Below are 15,699 nucleotides of genomic sequence, written 5' to 3'. Positions count from 1 at the left end.
GTTAGTGATATGCCTGGAGAGAGATGCACAGAAAACAGATTGCTGTTTTCAGTGTCTAAGACAAAAATAAAAAGCAAGCAAGGAGGTGACTCCTTTGTAGTTATTATTTTTCTAGAAACTTAGTATCTTGAATTACAAAGTGTTTTTTTAGTAAACATATCCTCTATCACTCTGTATTCAACTGTATTATTTGGTGCACCTACTCAACTAAAGCATATTAAGTACTAACACACAGGCACTTACTACAGGGATTTAGGGCGTCATACAGGTAAACAGATTTCAAGTCTGCAGAATTAAGATTATTTCTTTTAAAATAAAATCAAGACCATTCAATAATGACACTTTAGATAACTTTTTAGAGGACCTAATTTTTTTTTGGTTTAGGTTTTTAGTAAGCACACTATTTTTTTTTCTTTAAATCAGTAAACACAACTGCAGTAAGTACTGCCTGTCTCCAGAATGGGACTACTACCATTGAAAATTGCTTCTACGACAACAACTTTAAGTTGGGTTTTGGCTTTAATGGTTGAAGGCACATTGGTAGTCACATGTCATCCTATAGTTTAACTATGTTATCTATTAAAATACAGATAAATCACGTAAGAAATAACACAGCATTTAGCCAGGGATAGACCTCTTAAAACCTTTGATGCTTTTCACGAGTGGGAGACTGGCATAAGCACCGAAGTCCCTTGTTAGTACTATGTTTAACTGATAACATCATACAGATTGTACAAGAGAATGCTAATGTATCTCTGTAATATTTAAAACTTTATTCCTGGCCAATTCTTGTTAGAAAAGGAGTCATGGTACTAAACCAAGTTTTAGACTGTAAACTCCCGGCGTTTACCATTTCAAGTATGATTGTAAATTCCAAGCAATTTTAATCTAGTTTAACATTATCTCTAAAGAACAGTTAAAATTTGATTGAAATAATTCAATGTAACATTTTATACATCATATCTGAAATGAAATAAAGACACATTATTAAACAATAATGAAGAGGAAAAGATTTGGCCTGCTGTCTGGGAAATCAGAGGGTGGACTATCTAGGTTTCTTTCGGCAAGACACTTTTCCAAAAGAAACTTCTTTGTTTTCTTCAAACAATACTGTCCTGTCCAAAACTAAATCATCTTTCTGTCTTTTGGAAATCCACGTGTCACTGCTAGCGTGCAAGGTGGGGTTAAAAAAAAAATTGGTGTGAGGTCTGCTGCCTTGGGAACCAGGACGGTCCAGATTCTGTCCCAGTCCAGCCCCAGCTCTAATCGTGACCTCAGGGACTTGGTTTCCCCTTCTCCTCAATTATCGTGCTCAGTGTTGGGGGTAGGGGTCGGGGTGGGCTTGGGACCGGCCCCCACAAGCTGCAGATGCCCGGGCAGCAGCACGCTCCAGGTTCACGCAGTTCCTCAGACCTGGAAGCTGTTCGCCCCGGTCTCTCTACAAGCTCAGCCACTGGCTGTCTCCGTGTCTCGAAACAGTCTGTTCCCGGTTCCCCCGGCGGGTACCCCTGGCTCGGCCCTGCGCTGCCCCCTTGTGCCTCGCTGCGAGGAAGGGACCTTGCGACCCATCCTTCCACCCGCAGAGAAACGCTCTACCTACCCTTCATTCTCACCTTGGTCGTTCCTCCTTCTGAGAAGCCCTGACATCGCTGCACACGAGTGATCCCCACCTTGGCGGTCTGAAGACCCCTTTCCTTCCTTCAGGCGACCTCGCTTTCACATTACCTTCACCTCTGAGGGAGCCCTCAATTCATTCACACATGCCCATCCTTCCTCAAACTCTCAGGTATTTCCACCCGCCGGCCTTTTGAGGACCCTCAGCTCTAGTCGAGGGAGAAAGAAGCCTCCCCCGCCTCCCCCACCGGGTTCTGGGGACCCCTCTCACCTCCGCGGTGAGAGATGTGTTTACTGAGGAATCGCTGCTTCTTTCTCTGGTGCAGCAAGGTCGGGTATTTGAGCAACAAGAATGAGGTCACCAAGTACCCTCCCAGGGTAGAGAGAAGGTAAAAAGCCGCGGTGGACGACATCTCAGCCACCGTGTGGGAAGTCTCCCACCTCCTGGCCCTCTGAACTCCGCTGAGACGATCGTAACGGCTGCACCGGCGGCGGCGGCTGCTCGAAGTCTGCTCGCCCCCAGCTGGTGCCGGCGGTGCAGCGCACTTGTCGGCGCCCGCCCACCACGCAGGCGCAGCCGGACCCCGGCAGCCGAGCAACAAAGGGGCTCCGACACGCAGGCGCGCTCCGGCTGCTGGGTAGGAACCTGCAGGTCCTGGAGCGAGCGGTAGTCACCTAGCTTTGTGGTCTGATCTGCAGGGCTCCAAAATGACGCGGAAGCTTGGAAACCCGCCAGTGCCTTCGCCATCACTGCAACAGAAAAGGCTATTCAAGGATAGCCTTCAGGAAAGCCTCACATATTTAGAAAGTCCACATCAAAAAGGGAAGATTCCAAGGCTCCTCTTTAGCCCCCTACTCGAGGAAATGCAAAGAACTGTTACCGATGGAGGAGTTAAAAGCTTACTAAAACAAATAGTAAACCTATCCATACGTCTAGCCCAGAAGGAACTGTATTGTCACACATACCATAATAAAAGGTACTAGTTTATCAGTCAAATACTTGAGGGGCACCGCTTCTCTCTCATTTCACTGTTCACAGAAAAGGCAAACCTCATGCCTTGTACACAATAGGCAGTCAAGAAATGTTTGTTTACTTACAAGTCCGTTTACAATAAGGAAAAGTTTGCAGAGTTATAGGCTACCACTTAAAAAGTCTTGGGAAGACTGGAAACTAAATTCCCTCTGATCCCACACATGCCCAACTACTATAATTTTCAGAGCCACATCTAAGTGTGAAAGAATTAACCTAGGGCTGAGGGAGAAAATTTGGCCAGAACGGGTCTTCCACAGAAACAGAATGCAGAGTGATTATTTAAAATCATGTGATTGACTCTGGCCTGAAGCAAATTTCTCTCATTTCCTTATATGAAAAATGAGGAATCTTTTACTATATGATAACTTCTAACTCCCACATTCTGTTAATGATGACTTCCCAAAGATTCTAGCTTCCATTAAGAGGCGTAAATAAAATTTAGAGGATTCTTGAAAACAGAGATCTTCATTAGATTTTTAAAAGTAGCAAAAAAGGACTTTCGCATCAGTTTACCACCAGCCGTAGGCTCATTTCTTGATTTATCAATATACCCAAAGAAATAGTAAAGCCTTTGTAGAAGAAAAAGAACTAAGTATGAAAAATTCTAAATACAACTAAACTTAAAAACATTTTAAAGAAACTCACAAGCTGAAAAATACTGCCTTATTAGGAATTAAGGAAAGTATCTGTTTAGAGCTGTCAAATTATATCTTATAGATCAGCTGATGCTCATGGTGGTTTCCCTTTTCCAAAATCTCACCTGATAGCAAGTTCTCTTTAAATTTTATGACTACTATTTCTGATTAGTATGACACATGAATATAAGTATTACCAGAAAAAAAATCTATGTAACTAAGAATATTTAACCTTCAAACACAGAGGCACCTAGGACTTAGCAGACAGAGCCCTGAATTTAGAACCTATAGATACAGCTATACCATTTACAAGCTGAGTGACTTTGGGCATATCACTTAGTTTAAGCCTCAGTTTTCACACCTGTAAAATGGGGGATAATAGTATCTAACCACAGATGAATAGTTTTGAGGACTGAAGGAAGTGAAAGCATTAAAAGTATCCTATTTAAGTAAAGCATTATGTCAGAAGATAGAATTCTTTCCTTCTCTAAAACATTATGAACAAATTTGGGGAAAGGTATACAGAGTTACTCAAGCAGGAGCACATATGCCTTATTGGAGGCCCAGGATAATTAACACTAATGAAAGAACAGATGAATTATAATACTAGAAAAGCATCTTCTTCAAAATCGCATCAATATGACCAGAAGTATCTTCCAAGATGGCCATATTTGGGGAAAATTTACTAGAGCCTCCAAAGTTAATGACATTATTTAAACTAGGTAAGAAAATTAGTACAAGCAATCAATTATCATGGGGGGAAATGCTGAAAAAGAAGGGGTACCAGAAATCACTGGCCTGTTTCGTTATAAAGAGAAAACTGGAAAGGTTAAGTAGTTTGCCCAAGACCGTATAGCTAGGGGCTGATGTTATAACAAGGTCACTAATCTCAACGTAGTTCAAGGGGCTAGAGAAGATAGTATTGATCTTCTGAAAAATAAAAGATTTGAAAAATAGTCTTGCTCTTTAAGGAAGATAGCATTAAGGAAATACCCACTTAAAAACTATCCTTTGAAGTGTATCAGAGGTAGCAGATTCAGGATGCAGTATAGTGAAAAGAACACTGAATGCTAGTCAAGTGATTCCTTGTCATTCCAACCCCATCTACAATTGCATTGCCCAAATTATTAGTGCTCTAGAAAGCAGATGCAATTGACTAGGAACATATATCACTGGGACCAGAAGCATTTACCCAAGAGTTCTGAAGCAACCCATAAATTAAAGTGTGATACAATTCAAAATAAAACTGTTATAATAAACGACTAGTGTGCTGTTCGACTGGCAGACTGTCATCGGGATTCCCAACTCTGACAATGGGAATCTGTTAGTAGGTTAGAGCACAATTCAACTTTCTTTAGAACAATTTAGCAATGTGTATCAAAATGTAAAATGTGTGTATCCCATGACCCATCAATCCCAGGTATAAGAGTGTGTTCTGCAAAGAAAAATTCACAAATATTAACAGATGTATGCACCACGGTATTCTATCGTTAGTAGAAGCCTTAAATTAGAAAGAACCTAAATATCAAACAATGAAGGACACATTATATAAATCATAAGAGAAAACAATGCAGCCATTAATAATACTTCTATTTATTGACAGGAAAAATGTGTACTGCATACTGTTGAATGCAAAAAAACTAGATTACAGAACAAGATGAATTGCAATTATGTAAAATTGAATACAAATCCACATGTGCATGTATGCATGAGACGTTTAGAAGGATATTCACTAAAATGTTGCCAGTGGTTAGCAGAGCACTAGCAGAGCACTGGAATTTCAGGTAACGTACTTTTTTTTTAGGTAACTTATTCTTATCTTTGCTTAAAAAATTATTAAATAACAGATTCAATGACTACATATTAGTTTTACAAGAACAACAAAGGTAGTCAAACCCAAAAACTGTTTTAAATGGGATTATAAACTAGATAGTCTAGCTTTTATATTGAGAAAATAGCAGGATAAAATAAAGGAATAATGTCACTCAATACTCAAGTACATGTAACCTAGTAGGAGAAAGGAAGTGATAAGCAACTGTGGTAATACAGTCCTCTAAGAGTGTTTGGAACGAAGAAGAACCACAGGATATAATTTACACTTTAGAAATTTTTCTTATATTTAGTCAAATAGAGCTATAGCTATAATTATATATATAATATATTACATATAATTTAATAGCTATAGCTACAGACAGGATTATTTTCAGTACGGAAAGATTTTGGAAAAATAATTAAACTGTATTTAGAAGATGACTGGATCCGAGCCATCAGTTACAAACATGGGATAATAACTGTCCCTTATATTTATGAAACAGTTTAGAGTTTGTAAAGGATTTCAATTAACACAGTCTTTAAGTGTTTGAATCACAGTTATCCTTTGAGGTACATAAGGGAGTTATTACTTCCATTTTACAAATTAATTTGCTGAAGCTTTAGATGGGATCCAGTATTAAGAGATGCAGTACATTATCTCAAGACATCAACCCAGTGAGCTGCTGTGCCAACTCAGACCAATAAACATTACGAAGTGTATTAAAAATTAAACAAATGATTAGCTGGCTTTTGTGCAAAACTATGCAGTGTTCCAAAAATTGAGTGCAGTTCTATTTGCCACATCTTAGGACACACACAAAGTTGTGGGAGACAGAAAAAGGGCAATTAAATAGCCAAGGGATTTGAGTGGCTGCTTTATATAAAGCATAAACCGACTAATCAAAACTAAACCCAATTTTAAAAGACCACAGAAAGATACAAGAGGAGGGTTACAAACCAAGTCTATAAAACTGCTATTATGTTGTGGTGCTTACCACAGGTACATGTACTAGGCACTGTTTACCTCATTATAAAAGGTAGGACTAAAACTAACCAAGACTCCCAAACTATTAGAATGATGGGATCTTTAAAAAGTAAATTTAAAATAAATTATAATTATTATTAAGAATTTATCTAGTGCCCCTCTGTAACAGGCTTTATGTATACTCCAATCCTCACAACCACTCTTTGTGGTAAATAGTAATAATTATAATTTTAGGGGAAAAGATGCTCAAGGATTAAGTAAACTGTCAGTGTTTCTTAAGTGGTGGAGTCAATTCTTTTTGGCTTCAACTTACTATAGTAGTATTCTATACAGGGGAAAATACAGAATAAGAGAGAGTGTAAGAATATAAGATTCAATACAGTTTTAGAATCAAGATTCACAGTCATCAAAGAAATTAAGATGAAATGGGTAATCACACCTCATTTTTCTGACATTAAAAACTCATCCATTCACAAGTCTTAAGACCAGAGTCAAAATATTCAGTTGAAGAAATTGACATGCTGTTTTTATTCTTATATTTTCTAAGAAGGCAGAACACAGGAAGAGAATAGCTTTGAAATCAGAGTCCTCAATTTAAATTCTGACTTCCTACTTCCTAGCTATGTGACCTTGGATAAATTATTTAACCACTTCAAGCTTTAATTTCCTGATAATATGGATGTTATCTATCTTGCAGTGTTTTGAGGATCATAGGAAATGTATGCAAAATACTTACTAAAGTACCTAACAAGTGGATATTCATGAAGTAGCTATTATTATTGGATATAGCCATTCAACAGAGTAGCTATTGTTATTTTTTATGAATCAAGCTTCTCTAGTTTCATTTTTTCTAATTTTTTTCCTGTTCCCTCAAAATCTTTTTAAATTTTTAATTTAATTTAATTTTTTAAAGTAAGAAATAGATTCAGTGTATAAGTAGTGCAGGGAAACTTTAAGTAAACCAACATGTGAAGCCATTTTTTAAAAAATTAGAATTAATGCAATTTACAAGAAGATTTATATTAGTCCTTTAAACAGAAAGCCCTCCCTGAAAAAGATATAATTTATCTTCTAAAAATGTTAATTTTATACAGCTTTTCATGGACACATCAAAGACTTACCAATAGGCCAAAGGATGTCCTTGTCTCCTAGTGATTCTTAAAAAAAAATCAATTTGAAACATCTGCTTATATCTAAAAAAAAAAAAAAGAAAAGGAAAGAAAAAGAAGTCTGCTAAGCAAAGGATAATGCAAATACTGCTACAGAAGAAATATAGAAATATAATTTCTTTAATAAAATCATCACTTGAAATTTGCTGAAATAAGGTTATATGACTAAAGAGAAAGGTAGTTTCTTTCAAGCAAGTTATAAATACAAATAGCATAAAAGTTTTGTATTTAAAAATGTTACAGAAATTCAAATTTGGGTAGCTTCTGTAACCAAAAATAATCAAGTAAAATCACTTACTAATTTATGCAAGAATGTAAAGTTGTTCCATGTGGAATGACATCAAAAAGGAAAAGACACAGGTTTGCTCTTCTGAAACCTATTTTTTCTCATAAAGTATTTTCTTACATTTCCTTTGACCTACCAGTTTATACAATGTTTTTCAAATCTTACAGGCTACTGAAAAAACAAAACAACTATTAGTACATGTCCTATAGAAAAATCCAGCTATATTTCCAAATGTAGGAACTAAGAACTGTGCTTAAGTACAAAAGTAATGGTAATTTTAAAAACTGATATAAAAGGAATGAAAGATATAAAGGAAAAGGATGGAAAATAAGGATGGAATGAAAGACGAATATAGACTAATTTTCATATTGGCTCAGATTCTCCTTCTCCTAATAATACTACAGTATAATTGGCATAGAAATATGCTTAATTAAATTAGTTTTAAATTGGCTGCCAATTATGAATCTTTATACATTTTAAAAACAAAACCTAAATAACTACTTTAAGCTGGTAGCAAGATGTGTTATACAAATATTGTACTTCATATATACTGAGACTAAACTCTCTAATTCTATTTGCTCAGTGTTTCAAAGTCAATGTGTCTAGGAAAATATAATCAAGTACTAGAACTCTGATATATTAACTTATTTTGCACACTTGTCTTATTAGTGGTGTATCAGTGTCACCATGTTGATGCTGGTGAAACTTAAACTTGGTATGAATTGATAAAATTTGTATCTCTTAGAAGATTGTTTCACAGTATAGCAGTTTTTAAAGAATAAAGTGTGTATTAATATTTTGGATTAAAAAGTTTTAGTTCAGATAGCATTCATTTCAAATATGGCATCTCATCAGTCCAAGAATAAAATGGTGTGAACAAACCAATCTAACTCTGGTATAAGAACTGTGACCCAAGCAATTGGGCACATTTTTGCAATTAAGTCCTCATACCATATTTTGAAGATAATTTCAGGCGCAGCATCTTAAGGAAAATCCCAGCTAAAGCATCATTTTAGCAAAAACAAAATTTTGGCTCAATCAACATGATAATGCAACAATCAGTTATAATAAAAATATGTTTTATTATGGACAGTGAATCAAAAACAAGAGAAAATAGAAGTATCAACCATGTATTTTATGTCCTTTTCTAGAATAACTCATGTTTATTAGGAAGCTGCACCCCTATGTACAATAAATATCAACAATGTCATGAAACAGTGGAAAAATTACTGCCCAAATACTGAACTCCTGTAACCAAATCACATTTCGGGTTCAAGAAAACACAGTATCACATACCAAAAAACACCCCCAACACACCAAACAAAAACCAGCTTAAGTTTAGGACTGTACTGGCTGGAAAACACTCATTGTGTCACTGCTTTAAGAACCCCCCGGAGCACCTTATAACTCATTAACTGCACATTTTCCTTTGGAGGGAAACAAGGTCCTCTCTCTGTCACATAGGCATAAGGAAATCTCAAAACCCAGAGGCCATCGGGTGGGAGAGTGATTTCTTGTTTTTCTGGATAGAATACTGGACATGGTGGTGGGCCTGGTTGCACCTGAAAAACACAGGAAATGTAATTATTTTAACATTTTTCAATTAAGCAACACCTAAAAGACGAATGTCTAAACAAAGGATAGGTTCAAAGAGCACATAAGATTAAGCATGAAATGTGAACACTTCTAAGTCCAATCACACCTGACATTAAATTAAATAGTCTCAAATATTATCTTGCCTTTCTACAGATTTTTAACTTCAAGTTCTGCATCTAACCAAATGATGCAAATTGATAATGTGAACTGATTAACACACTTATAATTTATTTTTCAACAGAGTATGCAGTATAAAAGGCTTTTAAAATTAAGATCCGTTTAATTAGTTTGATTCTCTGTACTTTTTCAAACAATCAAAATAAGCATCAGCACTTTTTGGCTGTCTGAGGACAGAAAGGGTTGTATTTCTTACCTGAGGCATTAGTATTATCTGCAAAGGAGCATCGGGAACCACAACAAAAAGCCTCATAAGTTGAGCATAATGTGGTTTTAGCCCTCTACCCTGAGATGATGACAGAATATATAAGGGCATATCACTATTCAGGGCTTTTAAAGCTGATTCCTTGGGCCCACTTCCCATTACTTTCATTATTTTGTCAGGTCCTGAGCACATAAATCTCCGACCTCGAGAGTCTTCATATTCAAAGCCCACAAACGCTCGAGCTATGTCATCTCGCCGTCTTCCTCTTCCCATTACAACTGCACTTCTCTTTCCAGGAACAGCTTTATTTGGAGCAGGCCAAGAATTTGTGTCTAAGTCTCCTTCATCTTCAGCTCTAGTCCTGATGACAATGTCCCAAGGCATAAGATAGTTTGTCCCTGGAATAAAGCCCTGTTGGTCCAAACCAGTATGAAAGTTGTAAGACTTAGCAGGGCCGAGTTTAACCAAAGACCAGCTGGAGAATTTGGGGAGGAGACCTTTGGGGCAATTTGAATGTAGCATGCCTGGGAGATATTCAACTGTGGATGCCTGTCGATCAACCAAGTTTGGTCTCTTCTCAGTCTTTACCTCTCCTTGACCATGAACTTCTGGATTATCTCCTCCTGCTTGTGGATCAGCTGGATAGGTACCTAAACTATCTGTGGATTGGCCTAAACTCAAAGCTAAACTCAGGCTTGTGCTCTCTCCTTGGGTTTGAGGTTCTTTTTCTTTAAGTTTATCGGCATCTGCATCTGGAGGGGCAGGAGACGATTCGTTTTTGGCAGGAGCAGGGTCTGGAGTACTTGGTTCAAATACTGGGAAATTGATATGATCCAATTTTCCACAACATTTTTCTTCCAGAAGCTATGTAGGAAGGAAAAAGACAAACAAAAGAATCTTGTGAACTTCTCATTGAAAACAACACATTCTTCACTCTAAAAACCAAGATGAACAATTAATGGGTAAGCAAATAAATACATATAAAGAACTTTCTCTTGTTACACATCACACTGCAAGTCAAATTTACTTTTCTAAATGTTTTGCTTTTGAAAATACATATTTTAGTCAGATGGCAGAAGAAGAAGGAGAAGGAGAAGGAGAAGGAGAAGAAGAAGAAGAAGAAGAAGAAGAAAGAGATAGAAGAGGAAGGAGAAAAAATGTAGGCTACCTGATAAAAGTCATAGTTAGCTGCCTTGATATCAAAAGGATCATCTCGAGGTGCTTGTTTCCTTCCACAGTTACAGGCACCAGTGGACCGAGCTCGGCTATTGTGATATAGCACAGGAGGATTTCTATCAGCCTCTGGTTTTTCTCCTGGAAAACATACATCACTATTAATTTTATACACACAGTGCAGAGTAAAATTTATTTTGCTTTGATTGTACCTAACCCCAAAATTTCTCCAAACAGTTCTTTGGAAATGAGAAAAAAAAAAAAAACCCAAATCCAAAATGCCAAAAACACAAAAACCTTGACTAAACACATATAACAGAAGAAGCAAGTGAAAATGCCTAAAATAATACATATTTTAATCTAAAGGCTTAGCATTTCTAAGTAAATGTGAGCATCATCAGAGTGACGAAATACTTCATTATATTCATTTTGGTTAAACGAAAACTCCAAGATAAAAAATGTTAATATGAAATTTGTGAAATTTAGTATTATTTAATAGTGCTCCTTTACTAATCCCCTAGGATTCATTCTTTAAATACAAAAAAAAATTAGTCATCAGAGCTGGTTTTTCTTTTTACAGCAGGAGAGAAAACTTAAATCTGATGTACCTAAATTTCTGTAGGGCTCTCCTTTCAAAATGTCAATGCACAGAGAACAAACACTCTTAAAACAAGAATACACTGCTTAAAGTCTGGATTTCAAAATGCTGAGAAAACTTTAGCTACCTGATTTAGGTAATGAGTGAAATTTATGGACACAGTGTTGATCAGTTAAACTCCTCTCCTCACAGAGCTGATGGCCATTGCTCCAAAACTTGTAGCAGTCCTCGTGCAACTGCATGGCGTATTTGTGAAAGGCTGGACCCCTAGCATGTTGACTGTATACTCGAAGAGCCTGGGCAAGCTGATTCTTGTGGACAGTCATTGTGTAATTATGAGGCAAATTTGACTGGTAGGCGCTATGGGCCATGGGTAAAGCTTTTTGGCACCGGTTCTCCGAGAATTTTGTGTCAATATCCAAAAATCCTTCCAAGACTTTAATACTGCTTAAAATCTTAGATGATAGTTCCCCAGTGGGAGATCCCGCATCCTCCTCTTTCCCATCAATAGCTACTTCATACAGTTTTGAAGCTGCGGAGATCCATTTCTGATAAGTAGGAAGTTCAAAATGGGAAGGCTGTGGGTTCCTGCCCACACTGTCATCAAAACCTTTCTTGCTTAGGACTAGCTCCACATGCTGCCATAGAAATTCTCGAAGAGTGAAATCCACTAGCTGCCCTGAAGAACTGGAACTGCTGGTGTCAATGTGGAAAGAAAGCTGTTGTCGGCTGTGCTGTCTCATCACCTGGTATCGCCTGGACCCAGAAAGGGGTGCCGGGACCAGCAAAGATTCGGGGTCCTTCACAGTACAGTGACTCCTAAGTTGGTCCAGTAACATGCCTACTGGGTCCTCCTCCTGGCTTCCGGGAACTATGTACACAAAAGCTTGATTGGCAGGCACAGTAAAGAGGCAGTTGATACTCTGATTAGTCAAGACACGACTCTTTCGGAAGATTCTATAGATCTGGTCTTCCAGGGCATGCTGCAGTCTCCTTTTGGGAGAATGTTTCTTGGGCTTGTCAGGATGAGCTGGGTCTTGGCTCCGAGGGGGTTCCACCTTGAGGGCTCCATTGAGTTGAAAGAGGAAAAGGAGTCTAGGTGGGCAAGGTCGGCAGTTTAGTTTCCAATCTTTGCCAACTGGACAATCCTTAATGGCTGTTTTGAGGAGGGGCAGTACTTTCTGTCTCAGTCCATCCAGAGCTCTGAATACTCGATCGTACGTGATGTCAAAGGAACAAGTGGGATGGACCAGAAGCAAGATGTGGCAGACAGAGAAAAGGTAAAGGAGACTGAGGCACTGCAGTTTCTCTTGGTGCTTCCAGAACTCGTGTGCTTCTGCATGAGGTAAAGAGAGGCCACCTCCAGCTTCTCCGCTCTGAAGGGCCCGACAAGCCCGCAGAAGCTGGGAATTGTCACAGATGGACGTGAGAAGAAGATACAGAACTTTGCTCTCTTGGTTGTAATAGGCTTGCAGGAGGCTATAGTCCTGGGAACCCGGCTCAGTTCGGTTCCCTTCCGCGGCAGCTACACCTCCCTGAACTGGATCCCCGGCCCCGGCCCCGGCCCCGGCCCCAGGGTCCCCGGCTCCACCAGCCTCCCCGACGGCACCAGCTTCGGTCTTGATTCCAGGCCCCGAGTCTCCAGGATCTTGGTGGCGAAAGAGGGGGAAGACCTGCCGGTCGCAGACCGTGTTCACAAGTGAGAACTTCTCGGAATTCAGGCGCAGAGCCGTCTTGCCGAAGATTCCCACCACGCAGATCTCATCCTCACGCCAAGGAGGGTCCGGTCCGCTCGCCGCGCTCCCACCACCCTCTGTAGGGGATCCCTCAGGACTTTCAGGGCCTGTCCAGGCTGCAGCGCCCATTAGAAGCTCTCGCAAGCTGACAGGACCCGCCATGGTGCGGCGACTACTCTAGAGTTCTTCCGGTCCGCCGCGTAAATGTAACCGGCTCTGGTCCAAGTTTGAAATCCCTCCTCCGCTTCTTCAGTTCCGCTTTCCTCTCATTTTAGGTTCCGCCTCTAGCTTCTCCTGTCCAAATTTTTCGCTAAGGTTTCACCCAGTCCCATACCAAAGACGGTTTAAGATTTTCCTCAACCCGAGACTGTAGGAATTGAGATACCAGAAAGACGTTTGGAAGCAGTTCGTTTGTATTTTAAGGGATACAAAAATTCTGTAAAAGTGTCAAGGGACTCTTCTAAAATAAGATTGTTTCAGTTTAACTCTGGACCCTTGTTCAGGGTGTGGTCTGCAGATCAAAGGGGGAGCTCGTTAGAAATCCAGTATCCCAGGCCCCACCCTAGACCTACTAATCAGAACATATATTTCAACTAAATCCTAGTGATTTGTACACACTTCACAGTTTGAGAAGCACCGCGCTAAAAATATCTTGCAAAGTGAACAGATTTCTTTACTCACATCAATGGGGAAAAAAAAATCAGGTTCAGAAGAATATTTATCAAAATGTTTAAAATTTGTTGGGATTTGTTTACTTTTCCCCTTGTAATCTTTTTTTCCTAATTTTTTAAAAAGTGGATATTATTTTTTAAAGCAGTTTTAGGGTCATAGCTAAATTGAGAAGTACAGAGTTCTGTATACCCTCTACCCCAACACACAGGCATTAGCTTCCCTTACTATGAACATTGGCTCCAGAGTGGTACATTTGTTAAAATCTCTAAACCTACTTTGACGCATATTATCTCCCCCAAATCCATAGTTTACATTAGGGTTTATTCTTGGTGTTGTACATTCTGGGTTTGGACAAATGCATAATGATGTCTCCACTCTTAAAGTGTCATGTAGAATAGTTTCAATGTGCTAAAATTCCTATGCTCCACATGTTCATTCCTCCCTTCCCCCAGATCCCTGGCTACCACTGATCTTTTCACTGTCTCCATAGTTTTGCCTTTTCTAGAATGTCATATTATCATACATACATTAGACAGCCTTTACAGATTGGCTTCTTTCACTTTAGTAATATGCATTTAAATTTCCTCCATGTCTTCATGGTTTGCTAGCTCATTTCTTTTTAATACCGAATATTCTATTATTAGATGTACCACAGTTTATTATTCATTCACCTACTGAAAGATGTCTTGGTTGCTTCCAAGTTTTGGAAATTATGAATAAAGCTCCTACAAACATCTCTATACTGGTTTTGAGGTGGACACACTCTTTTATTTTTATATCTTTAGTTTCTAATTTTTCTAGAACGAACACTTTCTTCAATTTGTAATGTTAAAAAATTCTTCCTTGAAGAAATGTGGAAAGCCTTAATTCAATATTTGATTTAGGTGATTGGATGTTTGAATGTTTTCGTTTTTTAAAAAATACTCTTGGCTTTAAAGTAGAAATGGGATTAGATAATGTGTTTAATGAGTTATTACTTGGCATGTCAAAAATGAAATAAAATAATAAAAGTCAAACAGATTAGTTACTGTGTACAGTTCTGTGCTAAATCCTTACCAAGAATTATCTCATTTATGCATGTTTTCACTTATACGTGAATCTTAAAAAAAAAAAAAACCTAACATTGAAACAGAGAACAAATTGGCTGTCAGAGGAGGGGGTGGGGGCAATGGGTGATGGGTAGGAGGGGAATGGGTGAAGGTGGTCAAAAAGTACACACTTGCAGTTATATCATAAATAAATTCTGGGGATGTACAACATGGTGATTATATACAGTTAACAATACTGTATTATATGATTGAAAGTTGCTAAGAGATACATCTTAAAAGTTCTCATCACAAGAAAAAATTGTAACCATATGAGGTAATGGATATTAACTAAATTTATTGTGGAAATCATTTTGCAATATATACATATATCAAAACATTATTTTGTATACCTCAAACTAATACAGTTATATGTCAATTATAATTATATCTCAATAAAACTGGGGAGGAAGAATTATCTCATTTAATTCTCAAAGGAAGGGAGGCATCCTAAGCCCTGGTGATGGTGTTTTTAATACATTAAGCTGTGTTGAGCTTCCAAAAATTCTCAACCAACTCTTATTTACTAATGAGAATTTAGAAAGGAATAGAGGTGGGCTTTTAAATGTATTTTTTTTTAAATTTTGTTTGTCTATCCGGTTTTTATTTGTTCCCTTCTCTACTTGTATATGTCCTGACCCTCTCTCTCTTTCAAAAGCCACCTAAAATGAGAAATTGTACATGTGTATCTACATATACTGTGATTCTCATCATGTGGATTATTTGCTATGTTTAGTATGTGACTTTGCTACTATAAGATTATTTTAAAAAATCCTTTGACTTATAATAAATCCAGGAAAAATAGTGTATACTAATCATATGCATTTGTATAGATTTTGCTTATAGGTAAGCAAAATGTTGTAAAACCAAATAGAAAAGACTCTCTTGAAGAAAACAAGAGCAACAACCCTCATACTTTGGTG

General features: G+C 38.0%; 2 protein-coding genes across 3 annotated transcripts in view; both read right to left on the bottom strand.

Annotated features, from left to right (window-relative positions):
* Window positions 1-2,165, bottom strand: part of GDPD1 (glycerophosphodiester phosphodiesterase domain containing 1) — a 40,669-nt gene extending 38,504 nt beyond the window's left edge. For both annotated transcript variants that reach the window (XR_012060165.1, XM_006218004.4), the window contains exon 1: window positions 1,886-2,165. Coding sequence is in view for 1 of the 2 variants with exons in the window: in XM_006218004.4 (XP_006218066.1) it covers window positions 1,886-2,027 (142 nt within the window). In the remaining variant the exon portion in view is untranslated. The remainder of the gene's footprint in view (window positions 1-1,885) is intronic.
* Window positions 2,166-4,859: 2,694 nt separating this feature from the next.
* SMG8 (SMG8 nonsense mediated mRNA decay factor) lies at window positions 4,860-13,203 on the bottom strand. The gene is made up of 4 exons (XM_006218005.3): window positions 11,411-13,203; window positions 10,681-10,826; window positions 9,504-10,376; window positions 4,860-9,096 (listed from the first exon to the last, which is right to left on the bottom strand). The coding sequence occupies exons 1-4, from the start codon at window positions 13,179-13,181 to the stop codon at window positions 8,899-8,901; spliced, it is 2,988 nt and encodes a 995-aa protein (XP_006218067.1). The 5' UTR covers window positions 13,182-13,203; the 3' UTR covers window positions 4,860-8,898.
* Window positions 13,204-15,699: the final 2,496 nt, after the last annotated feature.

This window comes from Vicugna pacos, chromosome 16, assembly GCF_048564905.1.
Source record: "Vicugna pacos chromosome 16, VicPac4, whole genome shotgun sequence".
In the NCBI taxonomy this organism is placed as follows: domain Eukaryota; kingdom Metazoa; phylum Chordata; class Mammalia; order Artiodactyla; family Camelidae; genus Vicugna; species Vicugna pacos.
This window is presented reverse-complemented; position numbering and strand designations above follow the sequence as displayed.

Bases quoted from the DNA above. Each gene is read 5' to 3' on its own strand.
- SMG8 (XM_006218005.3), bottom strand. From the start codon at position 13,181: ATGGCGGGTCCTGTCAGCTTGCGAGAGCTTCTAATGGGCGCTGCAGCC. The intron at 10,377-10,680 runs GTAGCCTACATT...CTTCCTACATAG, and splicing joins CTAACTATGACTTTTATCAG to CTTCTGGAAGAAAAATGTTG. The intron at 9,097-9,503 runs GTAAGAAATACA...TGTGTTTTTCAG, and splicing joins AGATAATACTAATGCCTCAG to GTGCAACCAGGCCCACCACC.